Genomic DNA, 26,160 nt, shown 5'->3' with positions numbered 1-26,160 from the left:
CTCTCTCTCTCTCTCTCTCTCTGCCTCTCGCTCGCTCTCTCTCTCTCTCTCTCTCTGCCTCTCGCTCGCTCTCTCTCTCTCTCTCTCTCTGCCTCTCGCTCGCTCTCTCTCTCTCTCTCTCTGCCTCTCGCTCGCTCTCTCTCTCTCTCTCTCTGCCTCTCGCTCGCTCTCTCTCTCTCTCTCTCTGCCTCTCGCTCGCTCTCTCTCTCTCTCTGCCTCTCGCTCGCTCTCTCTCTCTCTCTGCCTCTCGCTCGCTCTCTCTCTCTCTGCCTCTAGCTCGCTCTCTCTCTCTCTGCCTCTCGCTCGCTCTCTGCCTCGCTCTCTCTCTGCCTCGCTCTCGCTCTCTCTCTGCCTCGCTCTCGCTCTCTCTCTGCCTCGCTCTCGCTCTGCCTCGCTCTCTCTCTGCCTCGCTCTCTCTCTGCCTCGCTCTCTCTCTGCCTCGCTCTCTCTCTGCCTCGCTCGCTCTCTCTCTGCCTCTCGCTCGCTCTCTCTCTGCCTCGCTCTCTCTCTCTGCCTCTCGCTCGCTCTCTCTCTCTGCCTCTCGCTCGCTCTCTCTCTCTGCCTCTCGCTCGCTCTCTCTCTCTGCCTCTCGCTCGCTCTCTCTCTCTGCCTCTCGCTCGCTCTCTCTCTCTGCCTCTCGCTCGCTCGCTCTCTCTCTGCCTCGCTCTCTCTCTGCCTCGCTCTCTCTCTGCCTCGCTCTCGCTCTCTCTCTGCCTCGCTCTCTCTCTGCCTCGCTCTCTCTCTGCCTCGCTCTCTCTCTGCCTCGCTCTCTCTCTGCCTCTCGCTCGCTCTCTCTCTGCCTCTCGCTCGCTCTCTCTCTGCCTCGCTCTCTCTCTGCCTCGCTCTCTCTCTGCCTCGCTCGCTCTCTCTCTGCCTCGCTCGCTCTCTCTCTGCCTCTCGCTCGCTCTCTCTCTGCCTCTCGCTCGCTCTCTCTCTGCCTCTCGCTCGCTCTCTCTCTGCCTCGCTCGCTCTCTCTCTGCCTCTCGCTCGCTCTCTCTCTGCCTCTCGCTCGCTCTCTCTCTGCCTCTCGCTCGCTCTCTCTCTCTCTCTGCCTCTCGCTCGCTCTCTCTCTGCCTCTCGCTCGCTCTCTCTCTCTCTCTGCCTCTCGCTCGCTCTCTCTCTCTCTCTGCCTCTCGCTCTCTCTCTCTCTCTCTCTGCCTCTCGCTCGCTCTCTCTCTCTCTCTCTGCCTCTCGCTCGCTCTCTCTCTCTCTCTCTGCCTCTCGCTCGCTCTCTCTCTCTCTCTCTGCCTCTCGCTCGCTCTCTCTCTCTCTCTCTGCCTCTCGCTCGCTCTCTCTCTCTCTCTCTGCCTCTCGCTCGCTCTCTCTCTCTCTCTGCCTCTCGCTCGCTCTCTCTCTCTCTCTGCCTCTCGCTCGCTCTCTCTCTGCCTCTCGCTCGCTCTCTCTCTCTCTCTGCCGCTCGCTCGCTCTCTCTCTGCCTCGCTCTCTCTCTGCCTCGCTCTCTGCCTCTCTCTGCCTCGCTCTCTCTCTGCCTCGCTCTCTCTCTGCCTCGCTCTCTCTCTGCCTCGCTCTCTGCCTCTCTCTGCCTCGCTCTCGCTCTCTCTCTGCCTCGCTCTCTCTCTGCCTCGCTCTCTCTCTGCCTCGCTCTCTCTCTGCCTCGCTCTCTCTCTGCCTCGCTCTCTCTCTGCCTCTCGCTCGCTCTCTCTCTGCCTCTCGCTCGCTCTCTCTCTGCCTCGCTCTCTCTCTGCCTCGCTCTCTCTGCCTCGCTCGCTCTCTCTCTGCCTCGCTCGCTCTCTCTCTGCCTCTCGCTCGCTCTCTCTCTGCCTCTCGCTCGCTCTCTCTCTGCCTCTCGCTCGCTCTCTCTCTGCCTCGCTCGCTCTCTCTCTGCCTCGCTCGCTCTCTCTCTGCCTCTCGCTCGCTCTCTCTCTGCCTCTCGCTCGCTCTCTCTCTGCCTCTCGCTCGCTCTCTCTCTGGCTCTCGCTCGCTCTCTCTCTCTCTCTGCCTCTCGCTCGCTCTCTCTCTGCCTCTCGCTCGCTCTCTCTCTCTCTCTGCCTCTCGCTCGCTCTCTCTCTCTCTCTGCCTCTCGCTCGCTCTCTCTCTCTCTCTGCCTCTCGCTCGCTCTCTCTCTCTCTCTGCCTCTCGCTCGCTCTCTCTCTCTCTCTCTGCCTCTCGCTCGCTCTCTCTCTCTCTCTCTGCCTCTCGCTCGCTCTCTCTCTCTCTCTGCCTCTCGCTCGCTCTCTCTCTCTCTCTGCCTCTCGCTCGCTCTCTCTCTCTCTCTGCCTCTCGCTCTCTCTCTCTCTGCCTCTCGCTCGCGCTCTCTCTCTCTCTGCCTCTCGCTCGCTCTCTCTCTCTCTCTGCCTCTCGCTCGCTCTCTCTCTCTCTCTGCCTCTCGCTCGCTCTCTCTCTCTCTCTGCCTCTCGCTCGCTCTCTCTCTCTCTCTGCCTCTCGCTCGCTCTCTCTCTCTCTCTGCCTCTCGCTCGCTCTCTCTCTCTCTCTGCCTCTCGCTCGCTCTCTCTCTCTGCCTCTCGCTCGCTCTCTCTCTCTCTGCCTCTCGCTCGCTCTCTCTCTCTCTGCCTCTCGCTCGCTCTCTCTCTCTCTGCCTCTCGCTCGCTCTCTCTCTCTCTGCCTCTCGCTCGCTCTCTCTCTCTCTGCCTCGCTCTCGCTCTCTCTCTGCCTCGCTCTCGCTCTCTCTCTGCCTCGCTCTCTCTCTGCCTCGCTCTCTCTCTGCCTCGCTCTCTCTCTGCCTCGCTCTCTCTCTGCCTCTCGCTCGCTCTCTCTCTGCCTCTCGCTCGCTCTCTCTCTGCCTCTCGCTCGCTCTCTCTCTGCCTCGCTCTCTCTCTGCCTCGCTCTCTCTCTGCCTCGCTCGCTCTCTCTCTGCCTCGCTCGCTCTCTCTCTGCCTCTCGCTCGCTCTCTCTCTGCCTCGCTCGCTCTCTCTCTGCCTCTCGCTCGCTCTCTCTCTGCCTCTCGCTCGCTCTCTCTCTGCCTCTCGCTCGCTCTCTCTCTCTGCCTCTCGCTCGCTCTCTCTCTCTGCCTCTCGCTCGCTCTCTCTCTCTGCCTCTCGCTCGCTCTCTCTCTCTGCCTCTCGCTCGCTCTCTCTCTCTGCCTCTCGCTCGCTCTCTCTCTCTGCCTCTCGCTCGCTCTCTCTCTCTGCCTCTCGCTCGCTCTCTCTCTCTGCCTCTCGCTCGCTCTCTCTCTCTGCCTCTCGCTCGCTCTCTCTCTCTGCCTCTCGCTCGCTCTCTCTCTCTGCCTCTCGCTCGCTCTCTCTCTCTGCCTCTCGCTCGCTCTCTCTCTCTGCCTCTCGCTCTCTCTCTCTCTCTGCCTCTCGCTCTCTCTCTCTCTCTGCCTCTCGCTCTCTCTCTCTCTCTCTGCCTCTCGCTCTCTCTCTCTCTCTCTGCCTCTCGCTCTCTCTCTCTCTCTGCCTCTCGCTCTCTCTCTCTCTCTGCCTCTCGCTCTCTCTCTCTCTCTGCCTCTCGCTCTCTCTCTCTCTGCCTCTCGCTCTCTCTCTCTGCCTCTCGCTCTCTCTCTCTGCCTCTCGCTCTCTCTCTCTCTCCGCCTCTCGCTCTCTCTCTCTCTCCGCCTCTCGCTCTCTCTCTCTTTGCCTCGCTCTCTCTCTCTTTGCCTCTTTCTCTGTCTCTCTCTCTGCTTCTCCTCGCTGCCTCATAGCAGCCCCATCATCCTCATTCAGTCAGGGGCATTTTATGCTTTAGCTTCCCCAAGTTGTTGGACTGTAGGGTGTTTGTGCGCGCGCGCGTGTGTGTGTGTGTGTCAAATAAAATTTTATTTCACATGCTTTGTAAACAACAGGTGTAGACTAACAATGAAATGTGCACTTACGGGCCCTTCCCAACAATGCAGAGAGGGAAAAGAAGTGATAATAACACGAGGAGTAAATACACAATGAGTAACGATAACTTGGCTTTATACAACTTTTTAGAGCCTTCCTCACTGCCTGCTATATAGGTCCTGGATGGCAGGAAGCTTAGCCCCAGTGATGTACTGGGCTGTAAACACTACCCTCTGCAGCGCCTTGCGGTCGGATGCCAAGCAGTTGCCATAGCAAGCAGTAATGCAACCAGTCAAGATGCTCTCTTTGGTGCAGCTGTATAACTTTTTGAGGATCTGTGGGCCCATGCCAAATCTTTTCAGGCTCTTGAGGGGAACCAGGAGGAGAACCAGGCGTTGTCGTGACGTCTACACAACTGTGTTTTTGAATGTGGACCATGATAACTCCAAAGGAACATGAAGCTGTCGACCTGCTCCACTAAAGCCCTGTGGATGTGGATGGGGGCATTTCCTGTTTCTCTCTCCCTGGCTCACTGTACTGTAGAGACTGTGTGTCCCCCCAAAACCACTGTACTGTAGAGACTGTATCCCCCCCACCACCACTGTACTGTAGAGACTGTATCCCCCCCACCACTACTGTGGACTGTGTCCCCCCCCCCGCCACCACTGTACTGTGGACTGTATTCCCCCCCAACACCACTGTACCACCACCACCGTACTGTAGAGACTGTGCCCCCCACCACCACCGTACTGTAGAGACTGTGCCCCCACCACCACCGTACTGTAGAGACTGCCCCCCCCCCCACACCACCACTGTACTGTAGAGACTGTGTCCCCCACCACCACCACTGTACTGTAGAGACTGTGTCCCCCACCACCACCACTGTACTGTAGAGACTGTATCCCCCCCACCACTACTATGGACTGTGTCCCCCCCCGCCACCACTGTACTGTAGAGACTGTATCCCCCCCACCACTACTGTGGACTGTGTCCCCCCCCGCCACCACTGTACTGTGGACTGTATTCCCCCCCAACACCACTGTACCACCACCACCGTACTGTAGAGACTGTGCCCCCCACCACCACCGTACTGTAGAGACTGTGCCCCCACCACCACCGTACTGTAGAGACTGCCCCCCCCCACACCACCACTGTACTGTGGACTGTGTCCCCCACCACCACCACTGTACTGTAGAGACTGTGTCCCCCACCACCACCACTGTACTGTAGAGACTGTGTCCCCCACCACCACCACTGTACTGTAGAGACTGTGCCCCCCACCACCACCACTGTACTGTAGAGACTGTGTCCCCCACCACCACCACTGTACTGTAGAGACTGTGCCCCCCACCACCACCACTGTACTGTAGAGACTGTGTCCCCCACCACCACCACTGTACTGTAGAGACTGTGCCCCCCACCACCACCACTGTACTGTAGAGACTGTGCCCCCCACCACCACCACTGTACTGTAGAGACTGTGCCCCCCACCACCACCACTGTACTGCACAGTGGTTTAAAGTACTTAAGTAAAAATACTTTAAAGTACTTTTTAAGTAGTTTCTTTTAGGTATCTTTACTATTTATATTTTTGATGAATTTTGCTTCACTACATTCCTAAAGAAAATGTTGTTCTTACTCTCCATAAATTTTCCTTGACACCCAAAAGTACTCGTTACATTTTGAATGCTTAGCACAACAGGAAATTGCTCCAATTCGCACACTTATCAACAGAACATTCCTGGTCATCCCCACTGCCTCTGATCTGGCAGACTCACTAAACACAAATGCTTCGTTTTGTAAATTATGTCAAATGTTGGAGTGTGCCTCTGGCTATCCGTAAATAAAATAAAAAAACAAGAAAATAGTGCCGCCTGGTTTGCTTAAGATAAGGAATTTTAAGTGATGTATATTTTTACTTTGGGTATTTAACTATATTTTAGTAATGTTTACTTTTGATACTTTATATTTTAAACCAAATACTTTTCGACTTTTACTGAAGTAGAATTTTACTCTGTGACTTTTACTTGAGTAAATTTCTGTTAAGTTATCTTTACTTTTACTCAAGTATGAAAACTGGGTACACCCCCCTCCCCCCATTACCATTGTACTGTAGAGACTGTATCACCACCACCACCACTGTACTGTAGAGACTGTATCACCACCACCACCACTGTACTGTAGAGACTGTATCACCACCACTGTACTGTAGAGACTGTATCACCACCACCACCACTGTACTGTAGAGACTGTATCACCACCACCACCACTGTACTGTAGAGACTGTATCACCACCACTGTACTGTAGAGACTGTATCACCACCACTGTACTGTAGAGACTGTATCACCACCACCACCACTGTACTGTAGAGACTGTATCACCACCACTGTACTGTAGAGACTGTATCACCACCACCACCACTGTACTGTAGAGACTGTATCACCACCACCACCACCACTGTACTGTAGAGACTGTATCACCACCACCACCACCACCACCACTGTACTGTAGAGACTGTATCACCACCACCACCACCACTGTACTGTAGAGACTAGAGGTCGACCGATTATGATTTTTCAACGCCGATACCGATTTATTGGAGGACCAAAAAAGTAGATGCCGATTTGTATTCATTTATTTATTTGTAATAATGACAATTACAACAATACTGAATGAACATTTATTTTAACTTTAATATAATACATCAATAAAATCAATTTAGCCTCAAGTAAATAAGGAAACATGTTCAATTTGGTTTAAATAATGCAAAAACAAAGTGTTGGAGAAGAAAGTAAAAGTGCAATATGTGCCATGTAAGAGTCTTCAATATTCCCAGGTAAGAAGTTTTAGGTTGTAGTTATAGGAATTATAGGACTAATTTCCCTCTATACCATTGGTATTTCGTTAAACTTTGACTATTGGATGTTCTTATAGGCACTTTAGTATTGCCAGTGTAACGTTTGAAACGCTATTAGCGCACGCTAACTAGCTAGCCATTTCAATTCGGTTATACCAGCCTCATCTCGGGACTTGATAGGCTTGAAGTCATAAACAGCGCACGCAATGCTTGACGCACAACGAAGAGCTGCTGGCAAAATGCACAAAAGTGCAGTTTGAATGAATGCTTACGAGCCTGCTGCTGCTTACCACTGCTCAGTCAGATACTTGTATGCTTGTATGCTCAGTCAGATTATATGCAACGCAGGACACGCTAGATAAACTAGTAATATCATCAACCATGTGTAGTTAAATAGTGATTATGATTGCTTGTTTTTTATTAGATACGTTTAATGCTAGCTAGCAACTTACCTTGGCTTACTGCATTCGCGTAACAGGCAGTCAGTCTCCTTGTCGAGAGGCAGGTCGTTATTGCTTTGGACTAGTTAAATGTAAGGTTGCAAGATTGGATCCCCTGAGCTGACAAGGTGAGCTGAGCTGCCCTTGAGCTGCCCTTGAACGAGGCAGTTAACCCACCGTTCCTAGGCAGTCATTGAAAATAAGAATGTGTTCTTAACTGACTTGCCTAGTTAAATACAGATTAAATAAAGGTCACGAAAAAAAAACGGCGCCCAAAAACACAGATTTCCGATTGTTATGAAAACTTGAAATCGGCCCTAATTAATCGGCCATTCCGATTAATCGGTCGACCTCTAGTAGAGACTGTATCACCACCACCACCACTGTACTGTAGAGACTGTATCACCACCACCACCACTGTACTGTAGAGACTGTATCACCACCACTGTACTGTAGACTGTATCACCACCACTGTACTGTAGACTGTATCACCACCACCACCACTGTACTGTAGAGACTGTATCACCACCACCACCACTGTACTGTAGAGACTGTATCACCACCACCACCACCACTGTACTGTAGACTGTATCATCACCACCACCACCACCACTGTACTGTAGACTGTATCATCACCACCACCACCACCACCACTGTACTGTAGACTGTATCACCACCACCACCACTGTACTGTAGACTGTATCATCACCACCACCACTGTACTGTAGACTGTATCATCACCACCACCACCACCACCACTGTACTGTAGACTGTATCATCACCACCACCACCACCACCACTGTACTGTAGACTGTATCACCACCACCACCACCACCACCACTGTACTGTAGACTGTATCATCACCACCACCACCACCACCACCACTGTACTGTAGACTGTATCACCACCACCACCACTGTACTGTAGAGACTATATCATCATCACCACCACCACTGTACTGTAGACTATATCATCATCACCACCACCACTGTACTGTAGAGACTATATCATCATCACCACCACCACTGTACTGTAGAGACTATATCATCATCACCACCACCACTGTACTGTAGAGACTATATCATCATCACCACCACCACTGTACTGTAGAGACTATATCATCCTCACCACCACCACTGTACTGTAGACTATATCATCACTACCACTGTACTGTAGAGACTGTATCACCACCACCACCACCACCACTGTACTGTAGAGATTATATCATCATCACCACCACCACTGTACTGTAGAGACTATATCATCATCACCACCACCACCACTGTACTGTAGAGACTATATCATCATTACCACCACCACTGTACTGTAGAGACTATATCATCATCATCACCACCACCACTGTACTGTAGAGACTGGGCTGTGGGAGGGGAAAGAGGGGTTTAGGTTGTTTTTAATCATATCCTCGGCTGTACAGTAATGTGTAATAGTGGACTAGTACAGTGTGTGTGGACAGTCTAGTGTGTGTGTGCGTGCGTGCACGCTGAGCCCCAGACAAAGCCCCCCTCCCCTCGTAGCCTGGGTCAGAGATATGACCTTGTGAAATGTCAGCCCACCCATGGGGTGGCCCTGCCTGTGTGCAATATACTCTCACACACACACGGTGGTCCTGCCTGTGTCACACACAACCGTGGCGGCGGGGTGCGGCAGAGGCGGCATTGTAGCGTTACGGCTAGCCTAGCGTCTTGAGGTGTAGTGTTGCGTGGAGGAGTCTCTGGACCTCAACACTAAACCCAGGTAGGAGAGAGAGAAAGGCAGGGGGAGAGTTAGCGAAAGAGATGGGGAGGGCAGCAAAGGCCAAGAGAGATGGTGGGAGAAGGAGAGGTCGATAGAGGGAGGGAAAGGGGGGGATAGTTCAAATTCACCCCCCCTCAACCTTCTACTTTGTACTCCTGAGACCTCAGGTCAGCAATCTAGCCATTTCCCACTAACGACATTACAGCCATTAGGGCCTGGCTGCTTTCTTTCTGTAGCATGTCACATGGACGCGGGTCATGCCTCACATACTTCGCCCCTCTGGCCCGGCTCAGGTGACTAAAAGCTTTCAGTGGGAGTGAACGGCAGCCATTGAAAAACAGTAGGTCTTAGACCTGCTGACATTCTCTCTCACGCGCTTGCTCCCTTTCTCTCTCTCTCCCCCTCCTCGCTTAATGTCGTCTTAGGAAATGTGAAGGAAGACACACACAGTGCATAGAAACACACGCAAAGGGTGCACACACACGCAACATAAACTGTGTAAAAAAAGAGAGGTCAGGTCTCTGGTTGTAAGGTGTAGTGTCCTGACTCCTGTAAGTGTTCAGTCTCTTTTTTTCCCTGCCCTGGCCTCTGCCACGGTGTGTGTGTGTCCTGACTCCTGTGTGTGTGAGATGGAGTGTGTACTAGCGTCCATGCGTGGTGGGTAGATTTGTAGCGGTGCATGTACGCTTGGTCAGAGCGGTCGGGCCACGGTTGCGGTCACCTCTCTGGCCCATAGTCTGTGACGACCAGACCAGATGTGAGCTGACTCTAATGACCCCTGCGGGTGGGGTTGCTGAGGCAACCGCTTTCCCCTCTGCCTGTAAACAGAGAAGCAACCCACCAGTGTTCTTAGACGGGGTCGCCAAGGTGAAGACTAGCCTTGATGTGTGTGAGCGAGAGACGAGAGCTCAAATGACGTGTGTGTGTGTGTGTGTGTGTGTGTGGAGAGGAGAGATTGTGTCTCAGTGTATGAGTGTCATGGCTTCTCTTGACCTTTTTTTTGTTATTCTCGCTCTATTTTCTTCAGTTGATGCTCAATGGGTTTATTTTTTGTTGAAGCCTCTACTGTTCCCCCCCCTCCTCCCAGTACAGTAAAGTTTTGACATTTTCTTAGCCCAGGCTTGGTGCTTTCTGACATCTTCTTATGGAAAGGGGTTAATATGTTTCAGGAATACTCACTTTCTTTTGTTTGCCCTTGTCTGGCAAGCTGTAATGTTTTGCTTATGAATATTGATACACCAAGTGTATATTAATGACCCTGGGTGACCTTAACCCTATCCTTATTGGCTCCCTGGTGGTATCTGCATCCTCATGAATATTAAACAGGCTCTGTAACCTCCATTACCCTAATCTTTGCTGTCTAGCCTCCCGGAAGGTCCTGTCGTCATGGTAACCCCGTTACTAAACTCCTTGGGAAGAAAAAAAATTGACCCTGGGAAAAAAAATAAATGTTGAAAATAAAGGATTGAAAAATCATTCAAATGATTTTATCCACCGTTGCTGGTGGTTCTCAGTGCTGAGAGAGAGGCTTGGGGAAAGCTGGTGGATTGTGTTGCATTAAAGCTCCTTGGTTTTTCGGTGTTATTATGGTTTTCTTCAGTCATTGCCAAGGCAGTGAGTTACCCCTTGCTGAGAGCGCCGAAGTCTATTTGCTATTTTGAATAGGCTGTTCCCTTTGTACTTAGTTGGTAAATAGAATTGAGAGTGCTCACTTGTGATAAGGAGGCATCAGAATGAGTGTATAGTGTAGTAGTCTGGCTCACTTTGTAATCCAGGGGACAGGTGACTGCTGACGTGTTGATTTACAACGTCAAGGCTGTTCAAGTCAATGCCTCCTAGTTTGTAATTTAAGGATGCGCTCTCAAATTTTTGTATAATTTTTGCCAGTAGTTTTGAAATTGGTTCTCAAGTGCCTAAAGTGTTCCCCGTTTTTTCTGTGTACTCTGTCATCAAATTGTGTACTACGTCATCATTTGATAATTTGTATGTTACGTCCCGCAATTTTGTAAAAAAATAAGTAATCCTACTATATGTTACAGATTTCTTGTGCTTAAGATCCTGGAGTTTATCTTTAATGACAAAATCCAGTCCTTTCCTGGGTAAGGTTCATTAGGGAACACTGTAGTAAAACATTGTGCAACAGAAAAAACTAAAACAAGTGTTTTCATATTGGATAATTTCAGGTAGCACCTCCCCGTTTATGATCCAATGAATGTGACCCTGGTTTGTCCTCAGCTCTGACCATGATGATCCCTTCCTCCTCTCTTTTCCTCTCACCAAACGTCTCTTCTTATTCTCTCCTGTAGATGTGGACAGCGTCGAGGAGGGTGGGCCCGACGGGGTCTGCTGTCCCGTGGAGGACGACGGCGGCATTGGCGGCGGTGGCTGGTACGGGAACGCCTCCGACACGCGCTCTGAGTCGTCGTACAGCGGCGACATCCATGACGACCATGAGCTGTTCTTCCACGGGGGCTCCTCCCCCACCCCCTCCCCAGACCGACCTCCAGAACACCCCGACACCTCAACCGAGAGCTCCCTGGGGGGCTGCCCTACGCCTGTCCACAGCCACCACCACCACCGGGCCTCTTTTGAGCTCCTGAGCCTAGGGGTGGACGGAGGGGTGTTCTCTGCCCAAGATACCCTTTCCTCCGTGGTATCCTCGCTCTATGGAGAGGCTGCCTCCGAGGCCCTGGGGAAACCCCTGAGTAGTAACCTGCGTCGCCTCCTAGAGGCTGGGTCGTTGAAGCTGGATGGGGAACTTCTGGGGAGAGTGAGAGGAGGGGGAGGAGAGTCGCCCCCTATAGGCTTAGCTCCAGCCCTGACCCTCTCCCCCTCCTCCCATCATGCTCAGCAGCTAAGTGCCCTCGCCCGAAAACTGGCGGCCAATAACAACAACAACAACAGTGGAGGCTCCGCCTCGGCCTCGCCCACCTCTGTTGCCATGTCGACCACCTCCATCAAGCAGGAGCCCTGCGACCCCTTCACCTCGGTGGTCACCCCGAGCAATGGCGCTGGCTTCGTGTGGGTGGGAGTGGCCGGTGACGGGAAGTGGCCCCCGGCGAGTTGCGGCGGGTCCAGCCTATCACCGGACTCGGCCATCCAGAAGCTGAAAGCGGCAGCCAACGCGGTTTTACAGGACAAGAACGCCACCGTAGTGGCCTCGTCTACTTCCTCTTCATCATCCTCCTGCTCTACCGTACCCACCCTGGGAGGAGGGAGCCGGGGAGGAACAGATGACTCGGTACGCTTCGATGCCTTCACCTCCCCCTTTAGCCCTCAGTCGGCCAGCTCCACGCTAGCTGCCCTGTCCAAGAAGGTGAGCGAGCGCTCCCAGACCACCTCCACCTCCTCATCAGACCACCAACACCAACCCTCCACTGGCTCCTCCTTCCTCTCCCTGGTCTCTATGACTTCCTCGGCTGCGCTCCTCAAGGAGGTGGCAGCCCGGGCGGCAGGGAACCTCCTTGCTGATAAGATGGAGGCCCCAGCAGGAGGAGGGGACATCCAGGAGGACATCAAGCCCCTGCTGGACAGGAACCAGAAGGCAGGGACCCCCACAGGGCCCTTGAGCACCATGGACCTGCTGCTGCCCTCCACCCCTAAGGGAAGGGCCAAACCCAGCAGCCAAGCAGGTAGGCTAATCCACCCTCACCCTACACAATTTCTTCCAGAGGTGGAATTTGTTGTCTATAAGCCTTGTGGTGAGTTTTTGGATTTACAGTAGTACGCTACATTCTGTTTTGTTTTGCAGTTTGGTAAATGTAATAGTGAGTTTATCAAGATATTATGTCAGCTACGTTTTTGTCGTCGTGACAAGGTTCGGAACATTGGAACGTTGTTAAGAACCCTGGACCTTTTGTATAAACCTTGTGACAAACAAAGTGCCGCTATCCATCAATCCCAGAAGGTGTTGTTTCTCTAGCAAGGTTTTCTACAACAATGAACCGTTGTGGAAGACCTTCCCAGGTTGAACACAACAACAATAGCAGATTCATTTCACCTTGCATTTTTCACGGTTGTTTGTCGGTACTAGTTCATTTCACCTTGCACATCCTGAACTGTCCTCGGATTATTCAATCCTCTTCAGCTTTTCAACTTGTTTGGAAACTGCCGTTTACAGATATTCTCCAAGCTTCTGCTTATTATATGGAATTAAAGCTGGTCTCTAAGCAAATGTTCTACTATGTTGAATCCCTTTATATTACACTTTAAGGACATACACATTTGATTTACTGTACTACGGATGCCCCACTTCACATACATTATTTTTTATATATATATATTTTTTATTCATAAGAAATTATTATTTTAAACTTATTTTTTACAAATTGCAATTTATTCGCTTCACAATTGTAGTGGTAGGGATTCGGTTCAATATCGGTGAATCGCGACTATAAAACTTGTTTTGTAGATACTTTAATAAGTTGATTTTGGAAGCTAGCCAGTAGTCAGCTTGCAGTTAACTCTTCTAAACTGAGATAAATGACTAAACTAGAATAGGAACATTTCCTGAAGAAAATGTGTGTGTGCTTGCTTCAGCTGTCCAAAAATGTATTTTTTATAGTATTGGAAGGTGTTAAATGAAGATTTCAAGCTGAATAGAAGCTGAAACAGTTCAATATAGTAAGAAGGTCTGATTACTTTAGTGGAATGATATATATTTCAACTAGCACATCAATCATGAACAATAGCAGAACTATGCCTTCACTGCTTTCAATGGGGCTATTTAACACGGGAACCAATGTAGTTAAGTGATGATGCCTGAAAAGCCGGTGTTTGTAGGATATATTGGCACGGGTTTGTCTCGGGCCGGCAAACCGTGTCAATATATCCTCCAAACACCGGCTTTTCAGGGCATTATCACTTTTATACAACGGGTTACCAACATATTCAAATAATGATTGACATATTTTCATTTAACTTTATTTTGATGAATTTATTCATACTATTTCATCCTTCCACAAGATATAGTCCCGAAACAAATCTAGAGTTGCTACCCAAACCGGCTGGTCGTTCGTTCTGTTGTCAGAGACGCGACCCAGTCGTTCGTTCTAGATGTTCTGGCTGGCAACATTCTTATCCCTTGCTTGCTAGCTAGCCAACAACGGCTAACTTTACAGTCACGTCAAACGGTGCAGAAAGCCCAACAGTGGCTGCATTTGTTTAAGCTGTTTTCTAGTGACATTTATTTATTTGGATGCATCCGTAACAATGAGCTAATGAGGCACGATTTCGCCTGGCATAGGAAATGTGCTCACTCATCTGGACACTGTTGTTCAGAGGAGCTAGCCAACAACACAGCTAACACAATAACAATAACAAGAACTGAAGCTGGAAAGACTAGCATACTAGCCTCACTTAGTTTCGTTTTACCCTTTTTCAATTGACTTTTCTTTATATACGTCCATAAAAATGATGCCAGCTCATTAGTGATTTAGACTGGCTGAGAAACGTTGCCTGCCTCTCTCTCGTTCCGACTCCCGACCCCTACACGTTCATTTAATATGGGACAGTTGGAGATCGAATTTGAATATTGAAACAATGTTGCAAGTGTCGGAGAGACTGTAAGGGTTATAAAAATGTCTGCTGTTGAAAACTAGATGTTAGTCTAGAAGAAATGTGAAGAAATAATGCTTTTTGTAGTGGAGATCAAGTTTATAACTTCTCTGCCTGGGCTGATGAGACAGTGGATTGCGCGTTTTAACGTCATAGATTTAGCTGGTAGTAACTTGTGGAATAACCAATCAGCATTCAAGATTTGACCCACCCGTTGTATAATTTGTAGGGTACCCTGGTCCCTGGTCCCTGTGACTCTCATTATAAAACGGCTAAAATCTCTTGGCGAGGTTTCTAGGTTTGTATTTATTTTATTCATGTATTTGATTTTTTTTTGCTCGCTCGTCCCACTTTTGATAGAGAGAGAATCCCCCTCCCCGTCTGGCCTGAGTCTGGGAAAAGGTCTGTGGGCCTGGCAGGATGTCCAACCCAAACCAATTGCGCTTGGCTCTGCGGTGTGTACAGTAGAAACCGAGTGTCCATATCCGTGTCTGTTCTGCAGACACTTCTGGCTCCATCAACCTCCCTTTACCAGTCACCTCTGTACAGACTGGTGGAGGTTGGAGCCAGAGGAGTCTCCAGTCAGGGCCTTCTCCTCTGTCCTCAGATCAGCATTCAGCAGACTCCCAGCCAAACACAATCCCATCAGTTTACACGAGGCAGGTCCAGAACAGACTATGGGAGGCGCACAGTACTACACAGAGCCATGACTACATGGAACTCTATTCCACATCAGGTAACTGACACAAGCTGTAGAATCAGATTTTAAAAATCGATACAATGAAACCTTATAGAACAGCAGGGACTACGAAGAGACACACGCACAGACACATGCATACACATGCTAACTCACGCACTCTGCACACATGTATACATGGATTTTGTGTTGTAGATATGTGGTAGTAGAGTAGTGGCCCGAGGACACACCTAATGGGTTGTGAAATGTAATGTCATGTAATATTTATAATTGTATATAACTGCCTTAATGTTGCTGGACCCCAAGAAGAGTAGTTAACGGGGCTCCTTAATAAATACAAAATACAATACACACACACACATACACACAACTCTCTCCTCTCTCAAAATGAGCAGCCTTTAGGGAGAACAGTGGAGTGTGTTCCAGGGTAGATGGATGGGCACTTTTGAAGGATTGTGTCGTAACCCTTAAACAAAATCTAAAATGGCTGGATCAAATTGACTTGAGACGGATGAGAGGGAGAGAGGCAGTCAATGCAATATTCTGTGATCTGCATGTTAAAAAGGGTTGTCGGCGGTAACCTGCAGCCGTCAAGGTCGCGGTGGAATGCTGTACAAATGCAGTTACTTGTCTGGTGGCCAGACAGAAAAAACATGTCCTTGGTTATTGATTGTTTTGTTTAGTTTTATTGCAGTTGACTGGTCTGGTATGAAATTGTTACACATTTATCCTATATTTAGTGTTACATAAATCCGTGTAATTCTACATAGTTTAGACATTTCTTGATAATTGATCTTGATTGCCCTGGAGAGAGAGAGAATCTGCTATCTGACGTACTGACCAGTTAAACGCTGTTCCATCTTTTGTCTTTCTCCTCCATCTCTTCCCCTACATCCTCCAATGAGCAAGGAGTCCACGGTTATCTTCTCTCCTCTCTCTCCTCCTCCCCCTCTCTCTCCTCCCCCTCTCTTCTCTCCCTCGCTCCAGACGTTTGGGCCGCAGATGGCGGTTTATTGTTGCAAATAGGCAGTCTCGAGGTTTTACACCCGGGGTCAATGAATGGCTGAGCGCGGTAATTTCACCAAACACTGATTACCAGATGTTTTCCAAGGAACAGGAGGAGAATACTTATGAAGCCATCGATGACAGGCCCGTGGTGAATTTGTAATGCAATCATGCCGGGTCCTTATAAGCACAATTAAATGGCGTAATAGAGGCCGGAAATGAAGCCAACAACAATAATCGAGATAATAAAACATCCTTGAGTTTGACTTCTTTTGTTCGCAGAGCTTTGTTGAGCGTTCTCAGCTTGAGGTGTCTAGCGGTTGTGTCTCACCTAGTAGAGGTGTGGGAATAGTGACAAAGTCAGTAACCGTAGAGAGGCCCCATAGTCCGTAACTCCTCTCTGGAAAGGAAGAAATGGACTAGTGATTGGGGGGGATCGATAGTTGCATTTCGCATGCATTTGCATTTTTGGACGATATTGTATGGATTTGTTTTTAAAAAATCCAGGTAGTGTTAGCTAGCGCTAGTCGACTGTACCTGCGCTAACGTATTTTTGATCCTATAGCTTGTTCTCCATCTTCTTTTTAAATAGGGAGCCAAGATGTTTTCAGCACTTTTATTACCATGACTGATCAAGACTCGTGTTCTCATGGCTCTCTCTCTTGTCTCTCTGCAGCAGACATATGGTGAGCAATATGTTTGGAACATCAAATCGCAGTAAAACTGCAGTATATGGAATCGCAATACATATAGAATGGTGAGAATCGTAATGCATATCGTATCGGCACCTTTGTATCGTGATAATATCGTTTGGTGAAGTCCCAAGCAATTCCCAGCTCGAGAAATGGACCTGTTCCAATACTTCAGAAATGTATCCCTCACCTTCCTAGCTTCCTTCTTTTCTTCCTTGAAGTAATCACAGATCTGACATGGGCTGGATTGGGGAAAGCTATAAAGTGGAAACCTTACTTACACCTTACCAGTCACTTATAGATCGGATAGGTGCACTGACATCAAGCAAACGAGGAAGGAATGAATGATGCATTGCTTAAGTATTTGTTCAGGGGACTGTATGCACTAAATTACTTGCATTTTTACTGAGCTGCCGTTCTCAGCCAGGTATCCCTTGGTAAATAATTATTCTGACCTCACTGGAACTCCCTGGTTAAATAAAGGTGAAATAAATAAATGTCTCATCCCCTCTTTTTCCTCTCCTCTCCCAGGTTCCCCGGGGGAGGACGGAGGGAAGCCGTTCCAGTGTCCGGTGTGTGGCCTGGTCATCAAGAGGAAGAGCTACTGGAAGAGACACATGGTGATCCACACCGGCCTGAAGAGTCACCAGTGTCCCCTGTGCCCCTTCCGCTGTGCCCGCAAAGACAATCTCAAGTCCCACATGAAGGTGAGATGATGGGAGCCTGTGATGCCTCCTTTGACCTTTGACCTGTAACCTCATCGTGTTAGCCATCCCCTGAGGTCGTAATTGTGGAAGTGGTGCTAATGCTACTAATTGCTCAAAGGAAGGGAGGTGCACGCTCTAGTCAGTCACCTCTAGTGTATCGGGGTAACGTGCCTCAAATGATACTGTAGTTAGTAGACCAAAGCTAGAGGGGGTTTTAACAAGAGCGAGAAGCTCCAGGTGTTGAGGGAATCCTTACTGTTTTACGCTCTTATTTAATCTATTTTACTGATTTTATTTCAATGATTTATTTGCATAGGGACAGATTCAATTAGCCCGAAACATTGACACATGTTGAATGGACAACACGGTGATGCATTGCTCCATTGTAGCGTAGGAAAATGTTCAGTGTCTTGTCCTCAAATGAGCGTCATTGCTTTGACTGTTGTTGCCATGACAATGCGGAGGTACCCCCACCACTCATCCTATCCCTGTATCCCAGGTCCACCAGCATCAGGACCGGGGCGAGACGTTCCAGTGCGAACTTTGCCCTTTCACCTCCTCGCGCCACTTCAGCCTCAAGCTCCACATGCGCTGCCACCAGCACTTCCCCCGCTCTGGGTCCGCCTCCGACGGAGTCAAGGTCAAGGAAGAGGCCACCACGGACACGGAGGGCGAGGGGTCACTCCTGGGCGATTTCAACCCCGGGGAATCCCCCCTCCAGTCGGACGCAGGGAACCAGAGCTCCCCTGGAGTCTCCAACCACCACGTCTATATAAAAGAAGAGCCCCAGGAGAGGGAGCTGTCGGTGCTGTCGCCCTTTACCCTTTGCAGGGAGCGGGAGCGGCCTGGTAGCAGTGGCAACTCCCTGGACCTCTCTATGGGGGGAGTCGGCTTGGGGGTGGGAGTCGGCTTGGGGGTGGGGGTGCGGTCCAGTCCTGGTGGAGGTCCAACGGCAGCGTCCCTCTTCAGCCCGGACATCACCACCAAGACAGCCACCGACCTGCTCATGAAGCTCTCAGGTAATCATGACAGCAACTCCCGTCAATAACAACACTCACTAACGGCCAGGTGTTAGACTGGTGGGCAACTTTTGATGGCTATTTCAGATGGCCATCATTTTGACTGTCTTAGCATATTTCTTGGGGTTTCGTCATGAATGTCAATGAACGCCAACTCATCAATCCAATAACCCCAACACTCCGCTTTGCCTCTCCAATAAACTCATCAACAACAAACACGCTATCGTTAGCCAGAATAACGCTAGGTATTATATCAGGTTTGTTGAGATGCATTCCACCGTGTTGTGACGATGGCAAAGGATCAGTTACTTTGAGACAATGGCTGAAGATTGATGGGGGAAGGTGTGCCCGGGGTTGGGTGCCAATGTCGGGGTTGAGGCTGCCACTCTAACTCCTAATGCCAGCTAATTAGATTGAGATCTCCTGAACGAGGGATGCTGAAGAAGGTGAGGGAAAAGGGATGGGGGAGGAGGGGGGTAGAAAACCCTCGGAACATTAGATTAATTAAAAATGTATGCATAATTCATAAATTAAGAAGAATTCATAATTTGAAATGATTAGCGCCCTTAACTTCTGCTCCGTGACCCTGGCTAGGATGCGCTGTGCGATGTGCGCCGCGGAGGGACTGGACAGGCTTAGTTAACCCCTCCCCCTCCAGTTCGGCTCCGCGCCAGTGCCCCCCTGGTGCCAGTCTCACTTCACTCCCAGACTTCGCAATCAAGCCAGGAAAGTCCCAGAGGAGATGGAGCCAAGATGGCTTCTTCTCTCACAATGTCAGCCCAGTGTAGAGTGGCGGACAGGCGGCGGACATCTTAGTTCAAGGGCGGCGTCATTCATGCAGTACCGGAGGTAATTTGAAAGATGGGAGGACAGCCCTTTTGTTTTTAAAGAGCGGATAGTAGTGGACTTGAGTGATGTTAGAGATAACGATGATGTTTAAATAGAATACTGGTCCTTTTGATTACCGAGGGCTTTCATGATCATCTCTGAGCGCGGTTTGTAAAAAAGAGAAGGGGGGGTTTGGCCCAAAGCTTTACTCAGATCTTTTGCACTCTTTGCTGGGCTGTACAGCAGACGGGGAGGGTAGAGAGGAGGAAAAAGGGAGGGGGGGAAAGCTTCTTCTCAGGGGAACCTCGGGACTCTTTCTTTTGACCTCCCTGCCAAGAGCGATTGAGTGTGTACATGCGGCAGCTCATCTCCTGATTTACCACTGCTGTCACAGTGCCTGTCTCAATCCCACAAGGGCTGTAAAAGAGAGAGAGGGGTGGAGGATGGAGAGAGGCTGTGAGAGGGGTTAGAGGATGGAGAGAGGGGTAGAGGATGGAGAGAGAGAGGGGTAGAGGATGGAGAGAGATGTGTTGGAGGATGGAGAGAAGGGCTGTAAGAGAGAGAGGTGTAGGATGGAGAGAATGGCTGTAAGAGAGAGGGGTGTTGGATTGAGAGAAGGGCTGTAAGAGGGAGAGAAGGGCTGTGAGAGAGGGAGAGCCGTGGAGGATGGAGAGAAGGTCTGTGAGGGAGAGGGGTGTTGGATTGAGAGAAGGGCTGTAAGAGGGAGAGAAGGGCTGTAAGAGAGGGAGAGCGGTGGAGGATGGAGAGAAGGGCTGTGAGGGAGAGGGGTGTTGGATGGAGAGAAGGGCTGTAAGAGAGGGAGAGGTGTAGAATGGACAGAAGGGCTGTAAGAGAGGGGTGTTGGATGGAGAGAAGGGCTGTGAGGGAGAGGGGTGTTGGTTGGAGAGAAGGGCTGTGAGGGAGAGGGGTGTTGGATGGAGAGAAGGGCTGTAAGACAGAGGGAGAGGGGTGGAGGATGGAGAGAAGGGCTGTAGACAGAGAGGGAGAGGGGTGGAGGATGGAGAGAAGGGCTGTAGACAGAGGGGTGGAGGATGGAGAGAAGGGCTGTAAGACAGAGAGGGAGAGGGGTGGAGGATGGAGAGAAGAAAAGGGGGGGGGGGATAAAAAGACAGAGAGGGAGAGATCATAGCCTTGCTATTGAGAAAGGCCCCCGTAGGCAGACCTGGCTCTCAAGAGAAGACAGGCTGTGTGCACTCTGCCCACAAACTGAGGTGGAAACTGAGCTGCACTTCCTAACTTCCTGCCAACCTTCTGCCAAATGACCATATTAGAGACACATATTTCCCTCCGATTACACAGATCCACAAAGAATTTGAAAACAAATCAAATTTGGATAAACTCTCATATCTATTGTGTGGAATACCACAGTGTGCCATCACAGCAACGAGATCTGTGACCTGTTGCCACAAGAAAAGGGCAACCAGTAAATACAACCCATATTTATGTTTATTTACATTCCCTTTAGTACTTCTACTATTTCCACATCGTTACAACACTGTATATAGACAGTATATAGACATAATATGACATTTGAATTGTTTGCGGTTCATTTTTGTTTATTTCACTTTTGTATATTATCTACTTCACTTTCTTTGGCAATGTTAACATATGTTTCTCATGCCAATAAAGCCCCTTGAATTGAACTGATAAAAAAATTGCTAAATAAAGTGACAGACGGCAAAGGAGAGAGGAAAAGAGAGCGAGTAGGAGCTGACTCCCCAGGCATCTCTTTTTTAGGCTGCCCTGATTCTCCTCTGGGTGTTCTGACCAATCCCCTTTGATTTCTCCCCCGCACGGCAACTCTGACACAACCGACAGCCTACCCAGTGTGACCCTCCACATTCTGATTTGAGAGGGGAAAGATGAAAGTCCGCGGAGGTACTTTGAAATGCGTGGATGGTGCCCTGGTTAGGATGCTACTCGCAGGACCCCTCAGACGGGTAATAATGGCGGTCCCCGCTGCGACCCCGTTTGGAGGTGGCCATCGAGCGTGACCCCGTGTGAATAATTGGCATGCCGCTGAAGCAGGGGCTTGTGGGAGGAAGTGTCGTTGGTGTCTTATTTATCTCAGAGGAGAGAGCGAGAGAGTGAAAGAGAGCGAAAAAGAGAGAAAAAGAGCGAAGACGTTGGATGCAGTGTTTGATGCAATTGGAGTGTCTTAGTGATGTAGTGTGTGTTTGTCTGTGTGCGAGTGTGCTTGTGAGTTGACACGTTTTATACCCAACCAATATGTCTACATAATATACTGTAAGTTATCCAGTCACCTATTCTCTCATTCAAATATTGTTTAAGATTCATCTGAAAACACCTGTCGGGGTGGGCAAACACATGTTACAACCTCTTCTCAATAATGTATTTTCCTCTCGACCACGACACACTTCTCATATGTGACCTCTGGTCCATCCTCTCTGCTGTCAGCCCTCAGTATCTACACTACTTTATCCAGCTCAGTACACACGCGGTCAGCTATTGTTGCTCCACTCCACCTGCCTGCCCATTGTTTGTGTGTGTGAGTGTGTGTGCAGACACTAGCCCAGCAGCCACCTCATTCTCCTCTCCTCCTGGAGAAAACAGGAGCCAGTTGTTAGAGGGGGAGCAGGCCAGCGTGACAGAGGTGGAAAGCTAATGAAGTTATTTGATGGCAGGCCCGGCCGCGGAGCGAGAGGTGAGGAGCATTGGACAAGTGTCTGGCAGAGAGACGGATGAGGCGAGAGGAAGGAAGTGTGGCTGGAGAGGAGAGCGACAATAGTAAAGAGAGGGGCAAGGGGGAGAGGTGGAGGCAAGGGGGAGAGGGAGAGGTGGAGGCAAGGGGGAGAGGGAGAGGTGGAGGGAGAGGAAAGGGAGAGCGAAAAATAAACAGCAGGAGTAGAAAAAGGAACAAAAGAACAAGAAAGCCAGAGTCTGAGGTGGAGCGTGAAAAAGAGAGGAAAAAAAGAGAGAGGGCGAGCAGTGTCCGGCTGACTGGCTGATGGCATGTCAACAGGGCGTGATAACAGAGACAGGCTGATAGCACCATCACCCCTGGGCCACAGACAGACAGAGACGGGATGAACCCTAGTGTACTACTACTACACACGATGGGGAAGCTGCCACTGAACCGCTACATTGAAGGCAGGCAGAGATGGATAGTCACCTCTCAGCCAGAGACAGTAAAACTGCTACTCACGACACAGGGCTGCCACAGACCTGCTACACTGGCGGCAGAGATGGGATACATATTCATTCACTCAGGACAGGAGGGAACCTTTACTACACACAGGAGGCTGCCACTGACGAAGGTGCCCCCGCCTGCTACACTGGCAGCAGAGATGGGTTACATCTCCATTCACTCAGACCAGGCCAGGCAGAAAGCTACTCATCACATCACCCAGTCACCCAGAGATGGCTGTTGGTTATTTCCTCAACTCTGACCTAAACACGACAGCATTCGGGGGGATGTTGACGTGCTACAGAGTGGGGAAGTTGACGTGCTAACGCATGTGCAGAGGGAAAGTACTGTAATTCGACTAATGTCATTTTCTTTGGGTGAAATAAACCCAGGCACAGCACATCACCATGAATAACAGCTTAAACTATGGTGATTGGTGGTGGTAGCAGCAGTAGTAGTGGTGGTAGCAGCAGTAGTAGTTGTAGTAGCAGCAGTAGTAGTTGTAGTAGCAGCAGTAGTAGTTGTAGTAGCAGCAGTAGTAGTTGTAGTAGCAGCAGTAGTAGTTGTAGTAGCAGCAGTAGTAGTTGTAGTAGCAGCAGTAGTAGTTGTAGTAGCAGCAGTAGTAGTTGTAGTAGCAGCAGTAGTAGTTGTAGTAGCAGCAGTAGTAGTTGTAGTAGCAGTAGTAGTAGTTGTAGTAGCAACAGTAGTAGTAGCAGCAGTAGTAGTAGTAGTAGTAGTAGCAGCAGTAGTAGTAGTAGCAGCAGTAGTAGTTGTAGTAGCAGCAGTAGTAGTTGTAGTAGCAGCAGTAGTAGCAGCAGTAGTAGTTGTAGTAGCAGCAGTAGTAGTTGTAGTAGCAGCAGTAGTAGTAGCAGCAGTAGTAGTTGTAGTAGCAGCAGTAGTAGTTGTAGTAGCAGCAGTAGTAGTAGTAGTAGTAGTAGTAATAATAGCAGCAGCAGTAGTAGTAATAATAGCAGCAGCAGTAGTAGTTGTAGTAGCAGCTAGTAGTAGTAGTAGTAGTAGTAGTAGTAGTAGTAGTAGTAGTAGTAGTAGTAGTAGTAATAATAGCAGCAGCAGTAGTAGTAATAATAGCAGCAGCAGTCGTAGTAATAATAGCAGCAGCAGTCGTAGTAATAGTAGCAGCAGCAGTCGTAGTAATAGTAGCAGCAGTCGTAGTAGTAGTAGTAGTAGTAGTAGTAGTAGCAGCAGCAGCCGTAGCAGTAGTCATAGTAGCAGTAGTAGTAGCAGTAGAAGCAATAACAGTAGTAATAGCAGCAGTCGTAGTAATAATAGCAGCAGCAGCAGTCGTAGTAGCAGCAGCAGTAGTAGTAGCAGTAGCAGCAGTAGTAGTAGTAGTCGTCGTAGCAGCAGCAGTCGTAGTAGTAGTAGTAGTAGTAGTAGTAGTAGTAGTAGTAGTAGTAGTAGTAGTAGTAGTAGTAGTAGTAGTAGTAGTAGCAGCAGTCGTAGTAGTAGCAGCAGTCGTAGTAGTAGTAGTAGTAGCAGCAGCAGTCGTAGTAGTAGAAGCAGTAACAGTAGTAATAGCTGCAGTCGTTGTAATAATAGCAGCAGCAGTCGTAGTAGTAGTAGCAGTCGTAGTAATAATAGCAGTCGTAGTAGTAGCAGCCGTCGTAGTAGTAGAAGCAGCAGTAGTAGCAGCAGTTGTAGCAGCAGCAGTCGTCGTAGCAGCAGTCGTAGCAGTAGTAGCTGCAGCAGTTGTAGCAGTTGTAGTAGTAGCAGCAGCAGTTGTTGTAGTAGTAGTAGTAGTTGCAGCAGCAGTAGTAGTTGCAGCAGCAGTCGCAGCAGTTGTAGTAGTAGTAGTAGTAGTAGCAGCAGTTGTAGCAGTAGTAGTTGCAGTAGTAGTAGTAGTAGTTGTAGTAGCAGCAGCAGTTGTAGTAGTAGTAGTTGCAGCAGTAGTAGTTGCAGAAGTAGTAGTAGTAGTAGTTTCAGCAGTTGTAGTAGTAGTAGCAGCAGTAGTTGTAGTAGTAGTTGCAGCAGTAGTAGTAGTTGCAGCAGCAGTAGCAGTTGCAGCAGTAGTAGTTGCAGTAGTAGTAGTAGTTGCAGCAGCAGTAGTAGTATTACTTGCAGCAGCAGTAGTTGTAGTAGTAGTTGCAGCAGTTGTAGTAGTAGCAGCAGTAGTTGTAGTAGTAGTTGCAGCAGTAGTAGTAGTTGCAGCAGTTGTAGTAGTAGCAGCAGCAGTAGCAGTTGCAGCAGTAGTAGTTGCAGTAGTAGTAGTAGTTGCAGCAGCAGTAGTAGTAGTAGTTGCAGCAGCAGTAGTAGTAGTAGTTGCAGCAGCAGTTGTAGTAGTAGTTGCAGCAGCAGTAGTAGTTGCAGCAGCAGTAGTAGTTGCAGCAGCAGTTGTAGTAGTAGTAGTTGCAGCAGCAGTTGTAGTAGTAGTTGCTGCAGCAGTTGTAGTAGTAGTTGCAGTAGTAGTAGTTGCAGCAGTTGTAGTAATAGCAGTAGTAGTAGTAGTACTAGTAGTTGCAGTAGTTGTAGTAGTAGTTGCAGTAGTAGTTGCAGCAGTAGTAGTTGTTGTAGCAGCAGCAGTAGTCATAGTGGCAGCAGCAGTCGTAGTGGCAGTAGTAGTAGTAGCAGCAACAGTAGTAGCAGCAGTTGTAGTAGTAGCAGCAGTTGTAGTAGTAGCAGCAGTCGTAGTAGCAGCAGTCGTCGTAGTAGCAGCAGTCATAGTAGCGGCAGCAGTAGTCGTAGCGGCAGTAGTCGTAGTAGCAGCAGTTGTCGTAGTGGCAGCAGTAGTAGTCATTGTAGTAGCAGTAGTCGTAGTAGAGGCAGCAGTAGTCGTAGTAGAGGCAGCAGTAGTCGTAGTAGAGGCAGCAGTAGTCGTAGTAGAGGCAGCAGTAGTCGTAGTAGAGGCAGCAGTAGTCGTAGTAGAGGCAGCAGTAGTCGTAGTAGAGGCAGCAGTAGTCGTAGTAGAGGCAGCAGTAGTCGTAGTAGAGGCAGCAGTAGTCGTAGTAGAGGCAGCAGTAGTCGTAGTAGAGGCAGCAGTAGTCGTAGTAGAGGCAGCAGTAGTCGTAGTAGAGGCAGCAGCAGTCGTAGTAGAGGCAGCAGCAGTCGTAGTAGAGGCAGCAGCAGTCGTAGTAGAGGCAGCAGCAGTCGTAGTAGAGGCAGCAGTAGTCGTAGTAGAGGCAGCAGTAGTCGTAGGAGCGGCAACAGTAGTAGTAGTAGCAGTAGTAGTAGCAGCAACAGTAGTAGCAGTAGTAGTAGCAGCAGCAGCAGTAGTAGTAGTAGTAGTAGCAGCAGTTGTAGTAGTAGCAGCAACAGTAGTAGTAGTAGGAGCAGCAGCAGTAGTAGCAGTAGCAGCAGTAGTAGCAGCAGCAGTAGTAGTAGTCGTAGCAGTAGCAGCAACAGTAGTAGTAGCAGTAGCAGCAACAGTAGTAGTAGTAGTAGCAGCAGTCGTAGTAGCAGCAGTCGTAGTATTAGCAGAAGCAGCAGTCGTAGTAGTAGTAGTAGCAGCAGCAGTAGTAGTAGCAGCAGTAGTAGTAGTAGCATCAGTAGTAGTAGTCGTAGTAGTAGTCATCTTAGTAGTAGTAGTAGCAGCAGCAGTAGTAGTAGCAGCAGTAGTAGTAGTAGCATCAGTAGTAGTAGTCGTAGTAGTAGTCATCTTAGTAGTAGTAGTAGTAGTAGTAGTAGTAGTACCAGCAGCAGTAGTAGTAGCATCAGTCGTAGTAGTAGTAGTCGT

General features: G+C 49.3%; 1 protein-coding gene across 3 annotated transcripts in view; it reads left to right on the top strand.

Annotated features, from left to right (window-relative positions):
* The window catches only part of LOC139374708 (zinc finger protein 827-like), a 103,733-nt gene that overhangs the window by 22,392 nt on the left and 55,181 nt on the right, over positions 1-26,160 (top strand). For 2 of the 3 annotated variants that reach the window (XM_071115808.1, XM_071115810.1), the window contains exons 2-4: positions 11,103-12,428; positions 17,278-17,453; positions 17,953-18,472. In XM_071115808.1, the coding sequence (XP_070971909.1) occupies positions 11,103-12,428; positions 17,278-17,453; positions 17,953-18,472 (2,022 nt within the window). The remainder of the gene's footprint in view (positions 1-11,102; positions 12,429-17,277; positions 17,454-17,952; positions 18,473-26,160) is intronic. The other variant, XM_071115809.1, reaches the window with a different exon arrangement.

This window comes from Oncorhynchus clarkii, chromosome 19 (assembly GCF_045791955.1).
Source record: "Oncorhynchus clarkii lewisi isolate Uvic-CL-2024 chromosome 19, UVic_Ocla_1.0, whole genome shotgun sequence".
Lineage (NCBI taxonomy): Eukaryota > Metazoa > Chordata > Actinopteri > Salmoniformes > Salmonidae > Oncorhynchus > Oncorhynchus clarkii.
Note: the sequence above shows the minus strand (reverse complement) of the source record. Positions and strands in the feature narration are given on the sequence as shown.